This window comes from Notothenia rossii (assembly GCF_949606895.1).
Source record: "Notothenia rossii genome assembly, chromosome: 1".
NCBI classification, from domain to species: Eukaryota; Metazoa; Chordata; class Actinopteri; order Perciformes; family Nototheniidae; genus Notothenia; species Notothenia rossii.
In genome coordinates, this window is record NC_136912.1 from 7,801,898 (window position 1) to 7,828,728 (window position 26,831).

General features: G+C 39.0%; 3 protein-coding genes across 5 annotated transcripts in view; all 3 read left to right on the forward strand.

Annotated features, from left to right (window-relative positions):
* The first annotated feature begins 3,012 nt into the window (after positions 1 to 3,012).
* LOC307043232 (E3 ubiquitin-protein ligase TRIM21-like) lies at positions 3,013 to 25,471 on the forward strand. Of its 2 annotated transcripts, none has more exons than XM_079687546.1 (2): positions 3,013 to 3,183; positions 23,350 to 25,471. In XM_079687546.1, the coding sequence occupies exon 2, from the start codon at positions 23,358 to 23,360 to the stop codon at positions 24,984 to 24,986; it is 1,629 nt and encodes a 542-aa protein (XP_079543672.1). In that variant the 5' UTR covers positions 3,013 to 3,183; positions 23,350 to 23,357; the 3' UTR covers positions 24,987 to 25,471. The 2 variants fall into 2 exon arrangements, with proteins under 2 accessions (XP_079543672.1, XP_079543671.1); XM_079687545.1 differs by lacking the exon at positions 3,013 to 3,183 and adding an exon at positions 20,877 to 21,055.
* Positions 5,139 to 26,831, forward strand: part of LOC307043138 (E3 ubiquitin-protein ligase TRIM21-like) — a 49,252-nt gene continuing 27,559 nt past the window's right edge. Inside the window, exons 1-2 of one of the 2 annotated variants that reach the window (XM_079687402.1) lie at positions 5,139 to 9,140; positions 18,206 to 18,304. In XM_079687402.1, the coding sequence (XP_079543528.1) occupies positions 7,016 to 8,683 (1,668 nt within the window). In that variant the 5' untranslated portion in view covers positions 5,139 to 7,015 and the 3' untranslated portion in view covers positions 8,684 to 9,140; positions 18,206 to 18,304. Of the gene's footprint in view, positions 9,141 to 18,205; positions 18,305 to 26,831 lie in introns of those variants that run through there. The other variant, XM_079687403.1, reaches the window with a different exon arrangement.
* On the forward strand, positions 11,878 to 18,304 carry LOC307043175 (E3 ubiquitin-protein ligase TRIM21-like). Its single transcript, XM_079687474.1, has 2 exons — positions 11,878 to 11,983; positions 16,108 to 18,304. The coding sequence occupies exon 2, from the start codon at positions 16,116 to 16,118 to the stop codon at positions 17,745 to 17,747; it is 1,632 nt and encodes a 543-aa protein (XP_079543600.1). The 5' UTR covers positions 11,878 to 11,983; positions 16,108 to 16,115; the 3' UTR covers positions 17,748 to 18,304.

Below are 26,831 nucleotides of genomic sequence, written 5' to 3' on the forward strand. Positions count from 1 at the left end.
TGGAAAGAGATTACAAACCTTTGAAGTGTATATAACTGAGTTTAGTAATGATAACAAGGCTACAGAGATATGAGGAAAACTGATGGACACTTACAACGCAACTTCTGCTCCTTGTCACCTTTGACGCTGAACTGGGAGACTCCTTCGATGAACTCTGTTGAAGGATAGAAACATCATCATCAGTTAAAACTGCTGTTAGACAATAAACCTCCTGCTAAATAATAAATATCATTTATACACCCAAAATAAACAACACTGGTTGGGGAAAATGGTGTTGTTGTTATTGGAATAAATACAAGACAATGCACTGAACAATAACTGAATTAAATAGTAAATAATATAACACATTTAAAGATTCATGTAGAAATCTAAATACAGGTGGTGATTCAGAAAGTAATGGCTTCGATGCAATTCAGATATTACTAGTACAATTACCTAAGTACACATTTAAAGTACTTTGAATTCACCCCAGGCTGCAGAAAGGTGCAGCTGACTGCTGTATTTACATTATTCTGTGGCCAGGGAAGTGTCCATTCAATTCTGTCATTATGTGTGCCACAGTAATATAACACGTGGATATATAGGCGTTTAATTATGAATATGATATATATTTGTTTCAAGCAGGAAGAAATTATTCGTAGCATAAGTCATGACATCAGAGGACTTCATTTATTGATTGGCTGTGATACTTTCTTGATGAAAAAGTTTAAACTACATTTAGTTATCAGTCTGGAAAATGCAGCTGCGATCAGTGACAGATTTCTGTAAATACTGCATTTGATTTCTGGATACACGGACAGTACTTCATGCATTCAAGGGAATTTAGAAGCACTTTCCAATGTGCAGTAATCTGTACTTGCTCTTATGGGGAAAAAGCTTCTTAAACTTTAAACACATTTACACTTGATTACTCCATTGTGATAGTGCTGATATCAGATAGATATTGTGAAACATTCCAATGACATAATCAAGGATAGAGGGCATTTCTTGCAAAGGTTTTTCACCAAGTTCTACAAAAAATGCACCCACCTCTAACTGATTCATAAGTTAATGGTAAAGCACTTAATAATGATCTTAAATTGACAAACGTCAGACTTCTCATGCCAGATGTTGTGCATATGCCAGCCCATTGCATTTCAATCAGAGGACAGTCAGGAGCAGACAGACTGTATCTTCAACACAAACGGGTCATTTTGAGGACACTGAGAAAGGATACTGTTAACACATTTTCATTTTAAAAACAAAGGGAATACCGGAGGGAGTAGGGAAACAGTTTCATGATTAATTTACCTTTAAAGTTGACTTCTCCGTTTCCATCGGTGTCGAATATGTCGATGACTCGCTGCACGTTCTGCTGGAGCTCTGGTAAGGACATGAACTCCTCCACACTCAGGGAGCCGGAGTTATCGAGTTTCTTAAATCTCTTTCCTAGCCTCTTAATCTCATCGGCATCAACTGAAATGAAAACAAAGACAAAGAGAGAGAGAGTTATTAACAGCGGCTAAAACAGACAAAGTCTTCGGATAACAGGAGGAGATTTGGACAAATATTATCATGTTTTGGCGATACTTGAAACCTGTGGACTTAAGCACACAGGAGGAGTTAGAACACCTGTTATCCACCTGTATTCCATCCTCTTTCTGTAAAGGCATTTCTCCCAAACGTACCTGGTTTCTTGTTCCTACTGGCCATGGTTGTTCAGAGCTACTGGTCTCAGATATCCTGTCCTTTAATATAATCAAACATTTAAAGAAGTTTGGCCCAAGGTGATACAAAACATCACAAAGCTCATTGCTAAAAGCTATCAGCAAACAAGTGGCGTTCAAAACAATTATTAAAAGACAATAAAATGCCTTTAAATAAAACCTGGTCTCCTTTCCTGCAGTTTTTAGGAGCCGTTCCCTCTTTGCAGCTGATGGCTAGACCCATAACAACAAAGCAACTTGATGTGATGAACTAGTCCGTTATCCTTTGCTTTTGCCTTGTTTTTGTATTGATAAATATAAATATTTGTTTGAATTATTTACCATTTTACTGTTAGTACATTTTGTTTTTCAAATTCCTTTGGTTTGTTTTTTTTCCACTATGAAATATTATAATAACAAATATAAAAATGACTACATTCAAACAATACTACATGACAAAACATTTATAATACAAAGTCAAATACATATAAAACTGATTAAATTGAAGTTAAAATGGCAAATTAAAACTAGGAGCAGTGCATTTTCACTCTACTTCCTCTACTGCAGTGTTTCTTCTTGCAGGTAACAAGACTGACAACAATTATAACTTAAACTTGCTATCTTCTCTCTGAAAGTAATCTGAGAGTGATTGGTTTGTAAGTACAGAAAAACATAAATAATTGTAATTCTGATTGTTTCTTGAGATCTGACAGCCTTCCTCTTCTACACTTCTATATGTCATCACACAGAACGACCACTAGATGGATCACAAGACTGAGATATGATGAGACAAAGGTTACTTCTTACTCAAAAGGCAAACAATTACATGAGTCAACAAACCTTCAAGTGAGGATAATCACTTATACAAGGACATGAAATATAAACAACCTAAGAGAAATCTCAAGAAAGAGACCCCAGCTAATCTTTGCCAGTTTATCAACAAAGTTTGAGAGTTTATTTCTTTAATAAAATCCTTTAAATAAAGTTCCCCTGCACTTTTAGAAGTAGAATTAACTCACAAAGTGATCCCCTTTTTATAAACACAGTTTTATTACATACCTCTAGATACAAATTCATGCTAAATAATACACCAGTCCTGCCACAGATATGGTATCAATGAGGAGAGGTTCCAATGAAATAAACTGTTCTGGTTAAAGTATAGCTGAGACAGTTTCAACATAATAAAGAAAAACATTTTCACATATCTCACTCTCTCCACTGTTAGCACCAACTTTGCTCCATTTTAACCTGAAGAGTCGCTGGTATTTCCCAACACCTGTGTGAATCAGAGGGAGGGAACACAACCAGCTACAGTGAGAGGAGGAGCTACAGAGGAAAGAGGAGAGCTTACACGTCACACTCAGGAAACGAAAGCTATGTTAGTTAGAGCGTCAGCCACACTGCAGTCGAGACTAGTCTCTGTTTCTGTCTAAAGAAAATACAAACTGAGTTCATCAGATCTTTCTCAACAACACAGCAGAGTCTCTGTCAAACACTGGTGAGTACAGCTGATTATATTTACACTGTCAACTAAATATGATATAAGTATGGTGTTGTTTGTCTTCAGGCCTACGGTTCAGCCCTCTGGATTTAACTAACCTGTAACTGAATATCTGCGGTTTGGAGTTTGTCCTCATTCCTGGTTTCCTGACATTATTACTGTTTACTGATTACTCCCTACATCCTGCTTACTCTTTTTCGTATTGGTGTGTCGTATTAAAAGCTCACCACCAAAGAACCAGTTTGAGGTTTAAAATGTGAGGCAGCCAGGTGTGTCACAAAGTACTGAGAGCTTTGTTATCAGTGTTATTTTTTAATATAAGTCGGTCTACACTAAGGCTAATGTTTATCAATATTATATCATCATCTGGATATTAGACTAGATATAGTGTTTTTCAAAGTGGGGGGGCGCGAGAGACCAGGAGGAGAACTGGTTATTTAAAAAAATCATAAAAGTTATTGATTCGAAAATAATATGATACAGTACAATTACGTCTGGGTCTCTGTTTCATTCAAGCTCGGCTCTGTGTGTGTGTGGAACGAGCCATTGTGTGTGCGTGAGCGAGAGAGAGAGAGAGCGCGCACCGGTACCGGAGATCGTTGTTGTTAGCTTCTGGTGCTAGCGAGCTACGCTAACGGATATTAGGAGCTTTTTCAACAACAAGGTGGAGGAGAGTCAGACTGAGAGGCTCAGTGAACTAAAGGACATTAGAGGTTTCTCAATACTCTAATTTTCCCTCCTCGACTCCTTTCCTCGACTCCTATCCTCGAGTCTTGGTGCCGCCCACAGGAGATGCGAGCGGAGGACTGAGGAGGGGAACCGAGGAGAGAGGAGGGGAAGCAGCAGACGTTTAGAGAAATGAGAACTCCTCTCCTCTGAACAGTCATTTTTAAAGAGCCGTCCATCAATGATGACAGGAGGCACAGCAGCCCTCTGTCTGATGGACAGATGTGTTCATGACCACTTATATATTTACTTTAATTCATTCACAGTGCGGTATAATGAGACAATAACAGGCTACAGATGCGGACATATACACACATATATTTATATAAATATATACAATTTCAGAATCAAACAAGTATGAGAGCACTCATAATACGTAACACAATCAGAGACTGGATATATCCCCCCCCCCCCCCCCCCCCCCCTCCTCTCTCTCTCTCTGGTCGCTGAAATGGGGAATTGAAATTACGGGCCAAAAGTTGTATTTACAAGTATTAAAAGTAAGCAGAGGACACCAAACCAACTGAGACCCGTCTGTCCGCCGCATCTACGCACTGTACAACACACACACACCTACACACTGTAACACACCTACAGCTCCTAAAGCATAATCAGGCTGCAGCCGTTGTGTATTTTATTATGTGAAGCACTAAATGGTCTTAGAAAGATATCGACTCTTTGTTTGTAGATATCTACTAAACTAAAGCAAATAAAGAGAGTAGGCCTGTTATACTGAGTGATATATGTGACCTGCTCCATCGAAATCAGTCGCATTGACCCAAAGACACATTTTGATACACTATTGGAAAGAGGAGATTCCTAGCTTTCTAATGATATATGGATTGTTTTTGTACTCCAAATATTAAGCAAAATATGTCACATTATATAATGAATGTCACAGAGTCATCATTTTGAGAAAAAGGCCTTTAAAGTTTCCTCTTCTCTGGAATCCATCGATCTGATTGATCATTAGCAAATGATCCAAATACTACTGAGGTATATCTTCGTTTGGATTACTGGTCTGGGGGAAGCTCATGTGTGTGTGTGTATAGGTGTTTGTGTGTATTGTGTTTGTTTCCCGGGGAAAACACTCACGAGAAACACCGGCTGTTGTTAAGCCTTCTGTGACGCCAAATGACTCCGTTTTCCGCCTGTAATTATGTTACTCCGTTCTCCGCTTGTAATTATGCCGTTACAAGCTTCAAAGTTGTATTTATCATCTGAATTTGCCGAAACAAGTTTAATATTCCGAAAGCCAAGACTTTGTTTATTTGAAATTAGATAAAAACAAACTGTAACGGACCCTGCCGTGTTATCTATGATTACTATACGCCTTACATTCATAATTTCAGCCGGAGGGAGGGGAAGCTGCGCTACGGAACAGCAGAGTGGCGAGTGAGAGCTGTCATCTTCCCGTTACAAGCTTCAAAAAATAATGTATCGTGTGATTTTGGAAATAAAAGTTTCATATTCTGAAAGCCAAGACTTTGTTTATTTAAAATCAAACAAAACAACCAAACCCCGAAAAACTATTTTTTTTACAAAAATCCACGTTTATTTTGAAATGAGCCATTGCGACTTCCGACTGATGTCGATAGAGCAGGTCACATATATTATACACACTGCTCTGCTTTCTGCACGGACCTCACAGCTGTTCTCACTGTAAACATCGCGTGCCGTTCAAGCGGTTACTAAAATAATGTCCAGGGGATGCATGCAGAGCTGTGATTGGCTGAGATAAGTCCGGCCGTGCGTAACGCTTCCACCGTTCCCGGAAATGCATCCGTGGAGGACCCATCAGTGTCTCCTCGGTTAGAACTCCTCCAGAGAGCCTCCTCGATGCTCGATGCTCGGTCCTCGAAGTGCATTTAGAGAAATGAGATGTCCTTCAACATGGCGCGCTGAAATCCATTTCCGGGTCACAACCGGAGGACCGAGGAGTCGAGGAGGGGAAATAGTTAACTTTAGTCGAATTTATCTCAGTGGGTCTCAAACGTTTTGGTCACGATTAATGTAAACAATTATTTCTGAGGCACACGTTTATATGATCATTATAGTTATAGAAAAATAAGAGAATAAATTAAAAACAGGTATGAAATACTATATGACAGTAAAACAAGAATAAAGTTTGAAATGGTGATTTGTAAAATATCCATAAACAAAAAGTAAATCTGTTTACAGTTCTGTTTGAAAAGTGTTGAGAGTGCACCAGATTGATGCTTTTAACAATATTTAAAAGAAAATCCGTGAGCTGATTATCGAGCCTTCATTGTAACAGTCACACTGTGTGTTTGTGTGGGGATTGTTGCAGTAGAAAATTCCACTGTAGCGCCCGGTACCTTAATGGGAAACCCTAAATGTTTGAGCACCCTCTATGAAACGTCAAGCTACCCCACAGCACCCCCAAAATAAATCTCTGGCGCCGCCACTGATCCTGCACCCCCGTTTTGAAGAAATGTGCAAAACAGGCTCATTGCAGCCGCTAATGATCAGACACACTTTCTGCCAAATATCAGCGTTTTCTTTGCAAAGTATTATAACTTATTGTTCTAGCAAAGGAATGCTCACATTAATATTGATGTATTTTAATAAATATTAACTTGGTCCATTACGTGACTATTTGTGTTGGGGGAGGCCCGACTTTTTCTTTTCTCCAAAGGGGGGACATGACAGAAAATGTTTGAGAACCACTGGACTAGATATAGTCTAAATATAGTAAAACTGCATGAGGGTAATTTCCTGGCTTTAAGGCTAAATTACACTTAATCATTAAAACCTCATTGCGAATTAACATTGATCAAAAATATCATTGTGTAAATATTTTGTGCCCCAATAGTCAAGCCCACAATATGCGTTTAGTCAAAAATGTTGTGATGGGCAATATTCTCCATATCGCAAAGCCCTAGTCTAAACAACAGGATGTGGACATGCTGTATGTATTGCTGTATTGCCATGATAGCCATCTTAAACTTATTATCCTGACTTGAATGGTTAGCTTGAAGATCAGCACAAAGCATATACAATTTAAAGTTACTCTGTCTACTATCATTTCATGTATTAATCCCACTTCTTTCTTTTTCAACAAAAGAAGTGTATTTTAAATATGTTATTTTTCCATACGACAGGTATTAATATGGCTGCTGCAAACTATCTGACATCTGAAGATCAGTTCCTCTGCTCCATCTGTCTGGATGTGTTCACTGATCCAGTCAGCACATCATGTGGACACAACTTCTGTAAAGACTGCATCACTGAACACTGGGATAGAAGTGACAGGTGCCAGTGTCCAATGTGTAAAAAAGAGTTCAACACAAAACCTGAGCTGCAAGTCAACACTTTGTTCTCTGAGATGGTAGCTCAGTTCAGACAGTCGGCTCAACAGAAAGCCAGCAGCAGCAGCTCAGAGCAACAAGTCTTCAGACCAGGAGAAGTTCCCTGTGACGTCTGCACTGAAACCAAACTGAAGGCCCTGAAGTCCTGCCTGGTGTGTCTGACCTCCTACTGTGAGACTCACCTGGAGCCTCATCTGACAAAGTCAGTCCTGAAAAGACATCAGCTGATCGACCCTGTGGAGAACCTGGAAGACAGGATGTGTCCGAAGCACGATAAACCTCTGGAGCTGTTCTGTAAGACCGACCAGACATGTGTCTGTATGCTCTGCACTGTTTTAGACCACAAGATGCATGATGTGGTTCCTCTGAAAGAAGGATATGAAGGGAAAAAGTCAGCGCTGGGCAAGACGCATGCTGAAACTCAGCAGATGATCCAAAAGAGACAACTGAAGATTCAGGAGATCAAACACTCAGTGGACCTCAGTCAGGAAGAAGCAGAGAGAGAGATAGCAGAAGGAGTTCAGGTCTTCTCTACTCTGAAGGAGTCTGTTGAGAGAGGCCAGGCCAATCTCATCAACACGATCAAAGAGAAGCAGAAAACAACTGAAAACCAGGCGGAAGATTTCATCAAAGAGTTGGAACAGGAAATCTCTGAGCTGAAGAAGAGAAGCTCTGAGGTGGAGCAGGTCACACACTCTGAAGACCACCTCCATCTTCTCCAAAGATTCATGTCCCTTAAAGTTGCTCCACCCACCAAGGACTGGACAGAGGTCAGCATCCATTCATCACATGAGGGAACTGTGGTGAGAGCTGTGGTTCAGCTGGAGGAGACTTTCAGTAAAGAGATGAAGAAGCTGCTTGAAGCTGAGCTGAAGAGGGTCCAGAGGTACGCAGTGGATGTGACTCTTGATCCTGATACAGCATATCCTGAACTCATTCTGTCTGGTGGTGGAAAACAAGTGAGTCATGGTGATGTGAAGAAGAATCTCCCAGACAACCCAGAGAGATTTTCTTATTATTATTGTGTTTTAGGAAAGCAGAGTTTCTCTTCAGGCAGATTTTACTTTGAGGTTCAAGTTAAAGGAAAGACCGAGTGGAATCTAGGAGTGGTCAGAGAGTCAATCAACAGGAAGGGAGATATCACACTGAGCCCTCAGTGCGGTAACTGGACTATATGGTTGACAAATGGAAATGAGTACAAAGCTCTTGATGATCCTCTAGTCCTTCTCTCTCTGAAGTCTCAGCCTCAGAAGGTGGGGGTGTTTGTGGATTATGAGGAGGGTCTGGTTTCCTTTCATGACGTAAATGCTGCGGCTCTTATCTACTCCTTTACTGGCTGCTCCTTCACTGAGAAAATCTATCCATACTTCAACCCAAGTATGAATGATGGTGGTAAAAACTCTGCACCTCTGATCATCTCCCCTGTCAGAGTAAACTAATCACTTCTCCTATATTGATTTATTTCCATTCAAGGTAATAAACAAACATATTTAGTATCAAAACTGTATAACTTCCATCTTGTTTTCTACAGAATCTGTTTACTCTGGCAAATTGATTTACACAAGTCAACATTGTAAATTGCTGCATTAATCTTTGTGGAGAATATCTATTTAAACATCTGATGAAGCAACAAACATTATGTTTTACTTCCAGAAGGAATCACTGTTTCTGATACCATGAAATATATTCCCTTAGGTGTGATGAAATTGTTTTTTCTATTTGTTGTGCAGCCAAAAAAATGTTTACTTTTCTAATGTAACGGGGCCTTTATTAGGTATAAGGGATATTACATGCTTTTAGTGTCTACAGAATAGAGTATTCAATTGGTATCAGCATAAAAGGTTGGACTACATTTCTAGAATAAATGCCAGCAACATTTTCTACTTTGTGTAAAAGGTGGTTTGGTTAATTACTGATAACTTGAATTGAAGACACATCTGTGAATATGTTTGTAAAATAAAAAAACCTGTAAAATAAACTTTTTGTTGAACAACAGACCTGAGTGAGCAGTGACTTGAGCATCCAACACTAAACAGATTAGTCTGGTTTAAACGTTAAGTTGTATTTCATGATACATTAATTTAGTTTGAATGAATCCAGCTCAGGAATGATGGACTCGGCCACTACCTATGAACACTACTATATACAGAGAGGAAGTCACTGCATTTAATTAATGAATATATATCTTTGACAACTATAAATAGTATGAAAAATGCAGTTTCATTTAATTAAAATCTCCTTGTTTATAATTATTTGACCTCAGCTCTATCGAGGGATGGGTGAAATGGCTAAAATCAACTATACCCATTATAGGTCATTTCATCCCCATAAGTATAAGGGGTTTAACAATACCAACAACTCAAGGTATGATAATATAAGGATAACAAGTCAATGATATTTGTCAAGATTAGAAAAATAAATTAATATCCTTCATAAATATATGAATCTGATGCATCAGCTTTTGTATTCATATGAAATTAGTTTAATATTTTAACTTGAAACGGCATCCATTTTCCTTCTTTGAGTTTATTTCTTAAAAAAACAAAACTCAAATGAAGTTTTAAATGTAGAGTTAACTCACAATGAGGTCCTCTTGTGAGAAATCTAATCAGTTCCCAGTTTTATTTTGTACATCCAGATCAAACTAATGCTAAATAATACACCAGTCCTGCAATAAATATAATGGGCATCAATGAGGATAGATAACAGGAAAAGGTCAAAAGTAGTCACATATCTAAAATGATCTTATTTGACATTACATTGTATATTACTATTATTAAAATACTAGATTGATATTGCCTGGGTGAAAAAGCAAAAAAATCTGTGTCTCCAAGAAACTAAATTGTTCTGGTTAAAGGGGACCTATCATGCAAAATGCACTTTTTGATGTCTTTTATACATAAATATGCGTGTCGGGGAACTCACGCAGCGTCAAAAAATAAAACCCTGATCCATGATATGGCGTTTCATCACGGCAGTATTTTAGACAGTAGCTGCCGGGTCCCGCATGAGCTCAGCCCCCTCCTTTTTTTGTTGCTGTTGCTTTTCTTAAAGCTTTATAGCCAAAATCAGCACTTTTGAAACAGGAAGTGAAATAGAGGGATATGAGGCATGGCTAGAATGGGTGATCTGTTTGGTATTTAGATAAAAACTAAAAAGTGCATATTTAGAGAGTCTGAAAAAAAGTGCATATTTAGAGAGTCTTAAAAAACACATAAAAAGTGAAAGATTTAGCAATGTTCAACTTACATTTTTCATTTCATTTCAAACCTTTATTTAACGAGATTGGTCCCATTGAGATCATAGATCTCTTTTTCAAGGGAGACCTGCAGCATATAGGTTCCACATGAAACATAAAACAATAAAGGACATCATACATTATATTTACAGGATACATTTACATAGTTATAGACATTTACAAGTGCCCATAGTATCAACGAGCATTTCATTTAGCCTAGCTTTAAAAACATGCAGAGGAAGGAGATTGCTCAGTTTCAATTCTTGCTGAAGATTGTTCCAAGCAAGTGGAGCTGCGCACATAAAAGCTGTCTTACCTACAGTAAGACAGTCCTTGCTCTTGGCACATCTAACAATACTACATCATGTGATCTCAGACAATAGCTGCTTGCAACTCTCTGTGTTATCAGAGAGCAGATATAATACGGGAGTTTACCCAACAAAGCTTTATAAATAAACATGTACCAATGACTGAGCCTCTTTACAGTAAGTGATGGCAAACCTGCCTTGGTATACAGTGTACAGTGATGAGTAAGTGCTTTACAATCAGACAAATCTCAGTGTGCTGTGATAGGCGGCATCTAACTTGATCAGGCAATAAGCAGGTGCATTCATATACAACCAATCACCATAGTCCAGCACAGAAAGAATGATTGGTTGGTAATGTTCAGTAAAACATAAATAATTGTAATTCTGAATGTTTCTTGAGATCTGACAGCCTTCCTCTTCTACACTTCTATATGTCATCACACAGAACGACCACTAGATGGATCACAAGACTCAGATATGATGAGACAAAGGTTACTTCTTACTCAAAAGGCAAACAATTACATGAGTCAACAAACCTTCAAGTGAGGATAATCACTTATACAAGGACATGAAATATAAACAACCTAAGAGAAATCTCAAGAAAGAGACCCCAGCTAATCTTTGCCAGTTTATCAACAAAGTTTGAGAGTTTATTTCTTTAATAAAATCCTTTAAATAAAGTTCCCTGCACTTTTAGAAGTAGAATTAACTCACAAAGTGATCCCCTTTTTATAAACACAGTTTTATTACATACCTCTAGATACAAATTCATGCTAAATAATACACCAGTCCTGCCACAGATATGGTATCAATGAGGAGAGGTTCCAATGAAATAAACTGTTCTGGTTAAAGTATAGCTGAGACAGTTTCAACATAATAAAGAAAAACCTTTTCACATATCTCACTCTCTCCACTGTTAGCACCAACTTTGCTCCATTTTAACCTGAAGAGTCGCTGGTATTTCCCAACACCTGTGTGAATCAGAGGGAGGGAACACAACCAGCTACAGTGAGAGGAGGAGCTACAGAGGAAAGAGGAGAGCTTACACGTCACACTCAGGAAACGAAAGTTAAGTTAGTCAGAGAGGCAGCCACACTGCTATCGAGACTAGTCTCCGTTTCTGTCTAAAGAAAATACAAACTGAGTTCATCAGGTCTTTCTCAATAACACAGCAGAGTCTCTGTCAAACACTGGTGAGTACAGCTGATTATATTTACACTGTCAACTAAATATGATATAAGTATGTTGTTGTTTGTCCTCAGGCCTACGGTTCAGCCCTCTGGATTTAACTAACCTGTAACTGAATATCTGCGGTTATGAGTTCATCCTCATTCCTGGTTTCCTGACATTATTACTGTTTACTGATTACTTCCTACATACTGCTTACTCTTTTTTGTTAGGTGTGTCATATTAAAAGCTCACCACCAAAGAACCAGTTTGAGGTTTAAAATGTGAGGCAAGGTGTGTCACAAAGCACTGAGAGCTTTGTTATCAGTGTTATTTTTTAATATAAGTCGGCCTACACTAAGGCTAATGTTTATCAATATTATATAATCATCTGGATATTAGACTTGATCAGTGTTTTTCAAAGTGGGGGGCGCGAGAGACCAGGAGGAGAAATGGTTATTTAAAAAAAATCATAAAAGTAATTGATTCGAAAATAATATGATACAGTACAATTACGTCTGGGTCTCTGTTTCATTCAAGCTCGGCTCTGTGTGTGTGTGGAACGAGCCATTGTGTGTGCGTGCGTGAGCGAGAGAGAGAGAGCGCACCGGTACCGGAGATCGTTGTTGTTAGCTTCTGGTGCTAGCGAGCTACGCTAACGGATATTAGGAGCTTTTTCAACAACAAGGTGGAGGAGAGTCCTCTCCGGTCAGACTGAGAGGCTCAGTGAACTAAAGGACATTAGAGGTTTCTCAATACTCTAATTTCCCCTCCTCAACTCCTTTCCTCGACTCCTATCCTCGAGACTTGGTGCCGCCCACAGGAGATGCGAGCGAAGGACTGAGGAGGGGAACCGAGGAGAGAGGAGGGGAAGCAGCAGGCGGTTAGAGAAATGAGAACTCCTCTCCTCTGAGCGGTCATTTTAAAGAGACGTCCATTAATGATGACAGGAGGCACAGCAGCCCTCTGTCTGATGGACAGATGTGTTCATGACCACTTATATATTTACTTTAATTCATTCACAGTGCGGTATAATGAGACAATAACAGGCTACAGATGCGGACATATACACACATATATTTATATAAATATATACAATTTAAGAATCAAACAAGTATGAGAGCACTCATAATAACTAGGGATGCACCGAATATTCGGCCGCCGAAAATTATCGGCCGAAAATGGTTAAAAAGGCCCTTTCGGCTTTCGGCCGAAAGGGTTCGAGCACCGAAAAAATATCACCGAATGTCAGGGAACAGGGTTACGTTGGTAAGCTAACGTGTTGTTGTGATGACGTACTCAAAACGCGGCGACAAGCACGGCGCGCGACCATGCTCGCGGCTGGCTCACAGCTCGAGGACAGCTCAACACCCGGACAAATATGCGGAGTAAGATCAAATCACAAGCACTGACAGCGAGAGACTGTTCAGCGCTGCCTCTCATGTGCTTGATGAGAAGAGGAACAGACTTATGGCTGATAAAGCAGAGAAGCTACTGTTCATTAAAAAGAACCTCCCACTTTTCCTTAATAAGTAGACAAGGCTGGCTTATCATAAGCTTATCTAGTTCTACATGTCTACTCTATACCCACTTTCCTGAACAATTTTCATTGTGAGTTATAATTCACCATCTCAGGTTATCATTAGGGGGAAATGACAGCAGCAGTGTTCAATATATTGTACTTTCGGTATCTAAATGATACAATGTTGTTTACATTGCTCATGAGGACAGACCACCTTATTTGCAGATTCTTGAAATTGTAATTTAATTTGTAATTGATTGTGGATTTTGTATCCAGTTTTCACTTTATGTATCTTTATACAATGTTTACTACTTTTTCTTATGAGGACAGACAGCCTTATTTAGATTCTTGAAATTCAATTGTAATTTCATTTGTAAATATTTACATTCATGTGGATTTATCCAGTTTGCACATTTGTATGCATGCACTTATAGGTGCATTTGTTGTTGTTGAAGGCCTGGCTGTTACAGTCTTTATTTCCACTATTTTGTTGTAGGCCGACTGGCCTAGTTGTTTATGCAGTTTTAAAGCACCTTGGCTTTGTTCTGAATGCACTTTGTTGTAGTTATCCTACAGAGAAAAATAAAATACACTTGACTTGGAATTAATGTACTGTATGCATTCAAAAGTGCTGAATAAATGTTTTATGGACCCATAATAGTGATTATTATTTAAGTTAAGTTTTGCCATAATCATTTATTTTTCCATAATCAGGTAGCTGAACAACATTGGTAAAAAATGTATACATTATATATATATATATATATATATATATTTCTATTAATCATTTTCGGCCTTTCGGCATTCGGTTTTCGGCCAACTGTTTCCTATTTTCGGTATCGGTTTCGGCCAAGAATTTCCCATTCGGTGCACCCCTAATAATAACGTAACACAATCAGAGACTGGATATATCCCCCCCCCCCCCCCCCCCCCCCCCCCCCCTCCTCCTCTCTCTCTCTGGTCGCTGAAATGGGGAATTGAAATTACGGGCCAAAAGTTGTATTTACAAGTATTAAAAGTAAGCAGAGGACACCAAACCAACTGAGACCCGTCTGTCCGCCGCATCTACACACTGTACAACACACACACACACCTACGCACTGTACAACACACACACACCTACACACTGTACCACAGACACACACCTACACACTGTACCACACACACACACCTACACACTGTAACACACCTACTGCTCCTAAAGCATAATCAGGCTACAGCCGTTGTGTATTTTATTATTTGAAGCACTAAATGGTCTTAGAAAGATATCGACTCTTTGTTTGTAGATATCTACTAAACTAAAGCAAATAAAGAGAGTAGGCCTGTTATACTGAGTGATATATATTATACACACTGCTCTGCTTTCTGCACGGACCTCACAGCTGTTCTCACTGTAAACATCGCGTGCCGTTCAAGCGGTTACTAAAATAATATCCAGGGGATGCATGCAGAGCTGCCATTGGCTGAGATAAGTCCGGCCGTGCGTAACGCTTCCACCGTTCCCGGAAATGCATCCGTGGAGGAGCCGTGGAGGACCCATCAGTGTCTCCTCGGTTAGAGCTCCTCCAGAGAGCCTCCTCGATGCTCGATGCTCGATACTATATGACAGTAAAACAAGAATAAAGTTTGAAATGGTGATTTGTAAAATATCCATAAACAAAAAGTAAATCTGTTTACAGTTCTGTTTGAAAAGTGTTGAGAGTGCACCAGATTGATGCTTTTAACAATATTTAAAAGAAAATCCGTGAGCTGATTATCGAGCCTTCATTGTAACAGTCACACTGTGTGTTTGCGTGGGGAGTGTTGCAGTAGAAAATTCCACTGTAGCGCCCGGTACCTTAATGGGAAACCCTAAATGTTTGAGCACTCTCTATGAAACGTCAAGCTACCCCACAGCACCCCCAAAATAAATCTCTGGCGCCGCCACTGAGCCTGCAACCCCGTTTTGAAGAAATGTGCAAAACAGGCTCATTGCAGCCACTAATGATCAGACACACTTTCTGCCAAATATCAGCGTTTTCTTTGCAAATTGGCAAAGTATTATAACTTATTGTTCTAGCAAAGGAATGCTCACATTAATATTGATGTATTTTAAAAAATGTTAACTTGGTCCATTACGTGACTATTTGTGTTGGGGGAGGCCCGACTTTTTTTTTTCTCCAAAGGGGGGCATGACAGAAAAAGTTTGAGAACCACTGGACTAGATATAGTCTAAATATAGTCAAACTGCATGAGGGTAATTTCCTGGCTTTAAGGCTAAATTACACTTAATCATTAAAACCTCATTGCGAATTAACATTGATCAAAAATATCATTGTGTAAATATTTTGTGACCCAATAGTCAAGCCCACAATATGCGTTTAGTCAAAAATGTTGTGATGGGCAATATTCTCCATATCGCAAAGCCCTAGTCTAAACAACAGGATGTGGACATGCTGTATGTATTGCTGTATTGCCATGATAGCCATCTTAAACTTATTATCCTGACTTGAATGGTTAGCTTGAAGATCAGCACAAAGCATATACAATTTAAAGTTACTCTGTCTACTATCATTTCATGTATTAATCCCACTTCTTTATTTTTCAACAAAAGAAGTGTTTTAAATATGTTCTTTTTCCACACGACAGGTATTAATATGGCTGCTGCAAACTATCTGACATCTGAAGATCAGTTCCTCTGCTCCATCTGTCTGGATGTGTTCACTGATCCAGTCAGCACATCATGTGGACACAACTTCTGTAAAGACTGCATCACTGAACACTGGGATAAAAGTGACAGGTGCCAGTGTCCAATGTGTAAAAAAGAGTTCAACACAAGACCTGAGCTGCAAGTCAACACTTTGTTCTCTGAGATGGTCACTCAGTTCAGACAGTCTGCTCAACAGAAAGCCAGCAGCAGCAGCAGCTCAGAGCAACAAGTCTTCAAACCAGGAGAAGTTCCCTGTGACGTCTGCACTGAAACCAAACTGAAGGCCCTGAAGTCCTGCCTGGTGTGTCTGACCTCCTACTGTGAGACTCACCTGGAGCCTCATCTGACAATGTCAGGTCTGAAAAGACATCAGCTGATCGACCCTGTGGAGAACCTGGAAGACAGGATGTGTCCGAAGCACGATAAACCTCTGGAGCTGTTCTGTAAGACCGACCAGACATGTGTCTGTATGCTCTGCACTGTTTCAGACCACAAGATGCATGATGTGGTTCCTCTGAAAGAAGGATATGAAGGGGAGAAGGCTGAGCTTGAGACAGAAATTCATCAGATGATCCAGAAGAGACAACTGAAGATTGAGGAGATCAAACACTCAGTGGACCTCAGTCAGGAAGAAGCAGACAGAGAGATAGCAGAAGGAGTTCAGGTCTTCACTGCTCTGAAGGAGTCTGTTGAGAGAGGCCAGGCCAATCTCATCAACACGATCAAAGAGAAGCAGAAAATAACTGAAAACCAGGCAGAAGATTTCATCAAAGAGCTGGAACAGGAAATCTCTGAGTTGAAGAAGAGAAGCTCTGAGGTGGAGCAGGTCACACACTCTGAAGACCACCTCCATCTTCTCCAAAGATTCATGTCCCTTAAAGTTGCTCCACCCACCAAGGACTGGACAGAGGTCAGCATCCATTCATCACATGAGGGAACTGTGGTGAGAGCTGTGGTTCAGCTGGAGGAGACTTTCAGTAAAGAGATGAAGAAACAGCTTGATGCTGAGCTGAAGAGGGTCCAGAGGTACGCAGTGGATGTGACTCTTGATCCTGATACAGGACATCCTGATCTCATTCTGTCTGGTGGTGGAAAACAAGTGAGTCATGGTGATGTGAAGAAGAATCTCCCAGACAACCCAGAGAGATTTTCTTATTATTATTGTGTTTTAGGAAAGCAGAGTTTCTCTTCAGGCAGATTTTACTTTGAGGTTCAAGTTAAAGGAAAGACCGAGTGGAATCTAGGAGTGGTCAGAGAGTCAATCAACAGGAAGGGAGATATCACACTGAGCCCTCAGTGCGGTAACTGGACTATATGGTTGACAAATGGAAATGAGTACAAAGCTCTTGATGATCCTCCAGTCCTTCTCTCTCTGAAGTCTCAGCCTCAGAAGGTGGGGGTGTTTGTGGATTATGAGGAGGGTCTGGTCTCCTTTTATGACGTAAATGCTGCAGCTCTTATCTACTCCTTTACTGGCTGCTCCTTCACTGAGAAACTCTACCCATACTTCAACCCAGGTGGGAATGATGATGGTGAAAACTCTTCACCTCTGATCATCTCTCCCGTCAGAGTAAACTAATCACTTATATCCTATATTGATTTATTTCCATTCAAGGTAATAAACAAACATATTTAGTATCAAAACTATATAACTTCCATCTTATTTTCTACAGAATCTGTTTACTCTGGCAAATTGATTTACACAAGTCAACATTGTAAATTGCTGCATTAATCTTATTGGAGAATATCTATTCAAACATCTGATGAAGCAACAAACATTATGTTTTACTTCCAGAAGGAATCACTGTTTCTGAAACCATGAAATATGTTCACTTAGGTGTGACAAAATTGTTTTCTATTTGTTGTGCAGCCAAAAAAATGCTTACTTTTCTAATGTAACGGGGCCTTTATTAGGTATAAGGGATATTACATGCTTTTAGTGTCTACAGAATAGAGTATTCAATTGTTATCAGCATAAAAAGTTGGACTACATTTGTAGAATAAATGCCAGCAACATTTTCTACTTTGTGTAAAAAGGTTGTTTGGTTAATTACTGATAACTTGAATCGAAGACATCTGTGAATATGTGTTTGTAAAATAAAAACACCTGTAAAATAAACTTTTTGTTGAACAACAGACCTGAGTGAGCAGTGACTTGAGCATCCAACACTAAACAGATTAGTCTGGTTTAAACGTTAAGTTGTATTTCATGATACATTTATTTAGTTTGAATGAATCCAGCTCAGGAATGATGGACTCGGCCACTACCTATGAACACTACTATATACAGAGAGGAAGTCACTGCATTTAATTAATAATTATCTATCTTTGACAACTATAAATAGTATGAAAAATGCAGTTTCATTTAATTAAAATCTCCTTGTTTATAATTATTTGACCTCAGCTCTATCGAGGGATGGGTGAAATGGCTAAAATCAACTATACCCATTATAGGTCATTTCATCCCCATAAGTATAAGGGGTTTAACAATACCAACAACTCAAGGTATGATAATATAAGGATAACAAGTCAATGATATTTGTCAAGATTAGAAAAATAAATTAAGATCCTTCATAAATGTATGAATCTGATGCATCAGCATTTGTATTCATTTGAAATTAGTTTAATATTTTAACTTGAAACGGCATCCATTTTCCTTCTTTGAGTTTATTTCTTAAAAAAACTAAACTCAAATGAAGTTCCCTGCCATTTTAAATGTAGAGTTAACTCACAATGAGGTCCTCTTGTGAGAAATCTAATCAGTTCCCAGTTTTATTTTGTACATCCAGATCAAACTAATGCTAAATAATACACCAGTCCTGCAATAAATATAATGGGCATCAATGAGGATAGATAACAGGAAAAGGTCAAAAGTAGTCACATATCTAAAATGATCTTATTTGACATTACATTGTATATTACTATTATTAAAATACTAGATTGATATTGCCTGGGTGAAAAAGCTAAAAAATCTCTGTCTCCAAGAAACTAAATTGTTCTGGTTAAAGGGGACCTATCATGCAAAATGCACTTTTTGATGTCTTTTATACATAAATATGCGTGTCGGGGAACTCACCCAGCGTCAAAAAATAAAACCCTGATCCATGATATGGCGTTTCATCACGGCAGTATTTTAGACAGTAGCTGCCGGGTCCCGCATGAGCTCAGCCCCCTCCTTTTTTTGTTGCTGTTACTTTTCTTAAAGCTTTATAGCCAAAATCAGCACTTTTGAAACAGGAAGTGAAATAGAGGGATATGAGGCATGGCTAGAATGGGTGATCTGTTTGGTATTTAGATAAAAACTAAAAAGTGCATATTTAGAGAGTCTGAAAAAAAGTGCGTATTTAGAGAGTCTTAAAAAACACATAAAAAGTGAAAGATTTAGCAATGTTCAACTTACATTTTTCATTTCATTTCAAACCTTTATTTAACGAGATTGGTCCCATTGAGATCATAGATCTCTTTTTCAAGGGAGACCTGCAGCATATAGGTTCCACATGAAACATAAAACAATAAAGAACATCATACATTATATTTACAGGATACATTTACATAGTTATAGACATTTACAAGTGCCCATAGTATCAATGAGCATTTCATTTAGCCTAGCTTTAAAAACATGCAGAGGAAGGAGATTGCTCAGTTTCAATTCTTGCTGAAGATTGTTCCAAGCAAGTGGAGCTGCGCACATAAAAGCTGTCTTACCTACAGTAAGACAGTCCTTGCTCTTGGCACATCTAACAATACTACATCATGTGATCTCAGACAATAGCTGCTTGCAACTCTCTGTGTTATCAGAGAGCAGATATAATACGGGAGTTTACCCAACAAAGCTTTATAAATAAACATGTACCAATGACTGAGCCTCTTTACAATAAGTGATGGCAAACCTGCCTTGGTATACAGTGTACAGTGATGAGTAAGTGCTTTACAATCAGACAAATCTCAGTGTGCTGTGATAGGCGGCATCTAACTTGATCAGGCAATAGGCAGGTGCATTCATATACAACCAATCACCATAGTCCTGCACAGAAAGAATGATTGGTTTGTAAGTACAGTAAAACATAAATAATTGTAATTCTGAATGTTTCTTGAGATCTGACAGCCTTCCTCTTCTACACTTCTATATGTCATCACACAGAACGACCACTAGATGGATCACAAGACTGAGAAATGATGAGACAAAGGTTACTTCTTACTCAAAAGGCAAACAATTACATGAGTCAACAAACCTTCAAGTGAGGATAATCACTTATACAAGGACATGAAATATAAACAACCTAAGAGAAATCTCAACAGAGACCCCAGCTAATCTTTGCCAGTTTATCAACAAAGTTTGAGAGTTTATTTCTTTAATAAAATCCTTTAAATAAAGTTCCCTGCACTTTTAGAAGTAGAATTAACTCACAAAGTGATCCCCTTTTGATAAACACAGTTTTATTACACACATCTAGATACAAATTCATGCTAAATAATACACCAGTCCTGCCACAGATATGGTATCAATGAGGAGAGGTTCCAATGAAATAAACGGTTCTGGTTAAAGTATAGCTGAGACAGTTTCAACATAATAAAGAAAAACATTTTCACATATCTCACTCTCTCCACTGTTAGCACCAACTTTGCTCCATTTTAACCTGAAGAGTCGCTGGTATTTCCCAACACCTGTGTGAATCAGAGGGAGGGAACACAACCAGCTGCAGTGAGAGGAGGAGCTACAGAGGAAAGAGGAGAGCTTACACGTCACACTCAGGAAACGAAAGTTAAGTTAGTCAGAGAGGCAGCCACACTGCAGTCGAGACTAGTCTCTGTTTCTGTCTAAAGAAAATACAAACTGAGTTCATCAGGTCTTTCTCAACAACACAGCAGAGTCTCTGTCAAACACTGGTGAGTACAGCTGATTATATTTACACTGTCAACTAAATATGATATAAGTATGGTGTTGTTTGTCCTCAGGCCTACGGTTCAGCCCTCTGGATTTAACTAACTTGTAACTGATTATCTGCGGTTAGGAGTTTATCCTCATTCCTGGTTTCCTGCCATTATTACTGTTTAATGATTACTTCCTACATCCTGCTTACTCTTTTTTTTTTATATAGCTGTGTCATATTAAAAGCTCACCACCAAAGAACCAGTTTGAGGTTTAAAATGTGAGGCAGCAAGGTGTGTCACAAAGTACTGAGAGCTTTGTTATCAGTGTTATTCTTTAATATAAGTTGGTCTACACTAGGGCTAAGGTTTTTATCAATAGTATATCATCTGGATATGATATATAGTCTTGGATTTCTGAGTAAAACTGTATGAGTGTCATTTCCTTGTTTAAAGGCTGCATTACAATAAAGTAACTTTCTTAAACTTCCAGACATTTCCATCCGTTTTATTATTTGCTTTTTTTCCTGATTAGTTATCAATGTATATATTTATTATTACATGGCTTGGTTGAATACTCAATTCTGATTAGTCAATTCAGAACACATGACACGTTGTTATTCCAGTAGTACAGACCGCTGTGAAGGACTTATTGACCGTTGCTAAGGACGCTCACATCTGCAGAAAGCAGCCCGGTCGATTGAACTGTATACAGTTTGGCCGAAAAGCAAACTGCATGCCGTTTGCTTTTCGAACTGTTTGCTTGTCTTTAGTTTTCCGTTGTCTCCCGTCTGAGAGCAACATGGAGGATTTTAATATTAATTTTAATATATTTGGAGAGCACAGGATGAATGGTTAGTGGCTGGTGATGAGTCCCCAGTGAAGAAAATAAAAAGACAAGAGGGACAAGAAAACAGCGGAGAAGTAAGAGAGGCGAAAAGACGGACAACATTATGGGCTATGAAACTATTTAAAGGTGACCTATCATGCAAAATGAACTTTTGTACGTCTTGTATACATCAATATGTGTCCCCGGTGTTCCAGGGAACTCACCAAGTGTCAGAAAACACAACCCTCTCTATTTTCCTCCATACCCAAATCTCTTAAAAAGGGGCTGCAACGGATCTGATACAGACTGATCCAGATTTGAACACTTCTATGACGTCAGGACGGTGGCGCTACGGCTATTGGGCCAACTCCACCAATCAGGAGGAGACAGCCACGGACATTGCCGTTTGAAAGCGCTGGAGACGCTGTAGTACATATGCCAGGCCACCAGATGGTGCTGTTCTCACAGAATCCGAGCATGAAAGGCAGTGTTAAATTGAGCGAAATGAGGAATGGCTTAAATGGATGATCTGTTTGGTATTTTGAAAAATAAAAAGTATAAATATACCTTATATAGGTATGGTCCTACACTATATTATTCAAATATAGCATGATAGGTCCACTTTAAAGACTGGCTGATTAGCTACGGGGCATAAACCCTCAACAGGAGCTGCGGTCCTTTTTACGTAATGGTCCAGACATCAGACGGCAAAACCTATTCAGTTGCCAGTTACTTTGGTATTAGGGCAGGGATATCTGGATACCTAATGAATTGTGTTACTTTTAAAGCAAGCAGCGATGTTTTAAAATCTGTAATCAAAAAGCTCCTCAAAACGCTATCGAAGCAGTTCCTGCCGTTGCTACGTAATTCAAACGGTAACAACGGACTATTTTTCTTAGCGGATGCATGTAATTTTAAATCAATAATACTATTTTTTAAATCAACAAAAGCTTTTCAATTAATATTGGGAGTCATGTCGTTACTTTGTTGAGAATGTGGCCATGTAATAAGCGGGATAATGTGCAGCGACTTGGTCATTACGGGTAAAAGAACACCCGACAGGCTGATCTTCGCGTTGGGCTTCTGATCTGACCTCGGGACTGTGGGAAACAGTATTTCGATCTTTCTGTGTGTACAAACATATTTTGAGATTGACAATAAAGTTGACTTTGAAAAATGTCATATATACAAATACAAATAGTCAATGTACAATATTGTTAGAGGTGTTAGGGGGGGGGGGAATTTTGGTGATTTATATTCTCAATATCACCTTATACATATCAAATATAGCCTTTACAACAAGATGTGGATATATTCATTGCTGTTTTGCCTTGAATTTATTATGTCTTGAATATTGCTCAAGCTTGGCTTGGTGCAAGTCAAAAGAGCATAAATTGTAAAGGACTCTGGCCTTTATTAATCCCACTTCTTTATTTTCCTGTAACTGCATTATAAGGAACATGTGTTTCCTTCCACACTACAGGTGTAGATATGGCTGCAGCAAGCTACCTGCCATCTGAAGATCAGTTTCTCTGCTCCATTTGTCTGGATTTGTTTACTGATCCAGTCACTATACCATGTGGACACAACTTCTGTAAAACCTGCATCACTGAACACTGGGATAAAAGTGACAGGTGCCAGTGTCCCATGTGTAAAAAAGAGTTCTACACAAGACCTGAGCTGCAAGTTAACACTTTGTTCTCTGATATGGTCGCTCAGTTCAGACAGACGGCTCAACAGAAAGCCAGCAGCAGCAGATCAGAGCAACACGTCTTCAAACCAGGAGAAGTTCCCTGTGACGTCTGCACTGAAACCAAACTGAAGGCCCTGAAGTCCTGCCTGGTGTGTCTGACCTCCTACTGTGAGACTCACCTGGAGCCTCATCTGACAATGTCAGGTCTGAAAAGACATCAGCTGATCGACCCTGTGGAGAACCTGGAAGACAGGATGTGTCTGAAGCACGATAAACCTCTGGAGCTGTTCTGTAAGACCGACCAGACATGTGTCTGTATGCTCTGCCATGTTTCAGACCACAAGATGCATGATGTGGTTCCTCTGAAAGAAGGATATGAAGGGGAGAAGGCAGAGCTTGAGACAGAAATTCAGCAGATGATCCAGAAGAGACAACTGAAGATTGAGGAGCTCAAACACTCAGTGGACCTCAGTCAGGAAGAAGCAGACAGAGAGATAGCAGAAGGAGTTCAGGTCTTCACTGCTCTGAAGGAGTCTGTTGAGAGAGGCCAGGCCAATCTCATCAACACGATCAAAGAGAAGCAGAAAACAACCGAAAACCAGGCGGAAGATTTCATCAAAGAGCTGGAACAGGAAATCTCTGAGCTGAAGAAGAGAAGCTCTGAGGTGGAGCAGGTCACACACTCTGAAGACCACCTCCATCTTCTCCAAAGATTCATGTCCCTTAAAGTTGCTCCACCCACCAAGGACTGGACAGAGGTCAGCATCCATTCATCACATGAGGGAACTGTGGTGAGAGCTGTGGTTCAGCTGGAGAAGACTTTCAGTAAAGAGATGAAGAAGCTGATTGAAGCTGAGCTGAAGAGGGTCCAGAGGTACGCAGTGGATCTGACTCTTGATCCTGATACAGCACATCGCAGTCTCATTCTGTCTTGTGATGGAAAACAAGTGAGTCTTGGTGGTGGAAAGAAGAATCTCCCAGACAACCCAGAGAGATTTTCTGATTGTATTTGTGTTTTAGGAAAGCAGAGTTTCTCTTCAGGCAGATTTTACTTTGAGGTTCAAGTTAAAAGAAAGACCGAGTGGACTTTAGGAGTGGTCAGAGAGTCGATCAACAGGAAGGGAACGGTCACACTGGGCTCTCAGTGGGGTAGCTGGTCTATATGGTTGAGGAATGGAAATGAGTACAAAGCTCCTGATGATCCTCAAGTCCTTCTCTCTCTGAAGTCTCAGCCTCAGAAGGTGGGGGTGTTTGTGGATTATGAGGAGGGTCTGGTCTCCTTTTATGACGTAGATGCTGCAGCTCTTATCTACTCCTTTACTGGCTGCTCCTTCACTGAGAAACTCTTCCCATACTTCAACCCAGGTAGGAAAGATGATGGTGAAAACACCTCACCTCTGATCATCTCTCCCGTCAGAGTAAACTAATCACTTCTCCTATATTGATTTTTTTTCCATTCAAGGTAATAAACAAACATATTTAGAGTCAAAACTATATAGTTTCCATCTTATTTTCTACAGAATCTGTTTATTCTGGCAAATTTATTTACACAAGTCAAAATTGTAAATTGCTGCATTAATCTTTGTGGAGAATATCTATTTAAACATCTGATGAAGCAACAAACATTATGTTTTACTTCCAGAAGGAATCACTGTTTCTGATACCATGAAATATATTCCCTTCAGCGTGACGAAATTGTTTTCTATTTGTTGTGCAGCCAAAAAAATGTTTACTTTTCTAATGTAACGGGGCCTTTATTAGGTATAAGGGATATTACATGCTTTTAGTGTCTACAGAATAGAGTATTCAATTGTTATCAACATAAAAGGTTGGACTACATTTGTAGAACAAATGCCAGCAACATTTTCTACTTTGTGTAAAAGGTGGTTTGGTTAATTACTGGGAACTTGAATCGAAGACATCTGTGAATATGTGTTTGTAAAATAAAAAAACCTGTAAAATAAACTTTTTGTTGAACGACAGACCTGAGTGAGCAGTGACTTGAGCATCCAACACTACACAGATTAGTCTGGTTCAAACGTTAAGTTGTATTTCATGACACATTTATTTGGTTTTATATAAATCCAGCTCAGGAATGATGGACTCTGCCACTACCTATGAACACTACTATATACAGAGAGGAAGTCACTGCATTTAATTAATATTGTTATGTTATATCATCATCTGGGAGTTCAACAACTTTTAATCTCAATCAGATCCGATCAGATTTTGAAATCCCATTTTTTGTGATCCAGGATCAGACAAATCGGCCAGATGTTGTCCCTGTAGTTCAAAGCATTTCAGGATAGGATCACCCTGGTCCAGATTCAGACTTTTCAAGATTACTAGATCCTGAATATCAGTGCTTTAATCTTACCGATCGCCATCTCGTGGATATGAAAAATAAGTCAAGGTAGACAAGAGACCACATTGCAGAGACATCTATAATGTCTAATTATATTTTATAGATGATGGACTTTTTTTTTGTTGAAGATGTTTTTTACTTTAATCGAAATTACAAATTATTGATTGACAACCTTTGCTGTGATACTTTTATGACACACATTTATGTCATCAACATTTGGTTGAAAACAAAATAGGCCACCACAAACATGAGCAAAAATGGAAAAATAAAATGTATTTCCCATGAAGGCTAAAAATTGTGTATTATTTCAGTTAACAAACTTTGCCATCTTATTTAAATTGAAACATATTTTAAATAAATTGTACAGTACATTTTGCTCTGGTAATCCACTGGAAATCCACCCCTCTCAATCCTGTGTTGTCGGTTTGAACTACCCGTTTTCAAGATTTGATCCAGATTAAAGCTTGGATTGATCGGATATCAAAGTGATCCTAATCCAGTTTTTTGGTTTTGAACTACCCAAAATCCAAATCTGATCTGATCTGATCAGATAGGGATTAAAAGTGTTGAACTCCTGGGCCCAGAAGATTGGATTTCCAGTGGATTACCAGAGCAAAATGTATTGTGCAATTTATTTAAAAATAGGTTTCAATACAAATAAGATGGCAACGTTTTTTAACTGAAATAATGCACCATTTTTAGCCTTCATGGCAAATCAATATTTTTCATTTTTTGGTCACGTTTGTGGTGGCCTATTTTGTTTTCAACCAAATGTTGATGACATAAATGTTTATGCTCATAAAAGTATCACAACAAAGATTGTCAATCACAAATATAATTTAGATTAAATAAAAAAATTTTTAAAAGTCCATCATCTGTCAACACCTTTCAAAAGTAGTTGCGGAGA

What these genes read in the sequence shown, in the direction of transcription:
- LOC307043232 (XM_079687546.1), top strand. Translation starts at nt 23,358, where the DNA reads ATGGCTGCAGCAAGCTACCTGCCATCTGAAGATCAGTTTCTCTGCTCC.
- LOC307043175 (XM_079687474.1), top strand. Translation starts at nt 16,116, where the DNA reads ATGGCTGCTGCAAACTATCTGACATCTGAAGATCAGTTCCTCTGCTCC.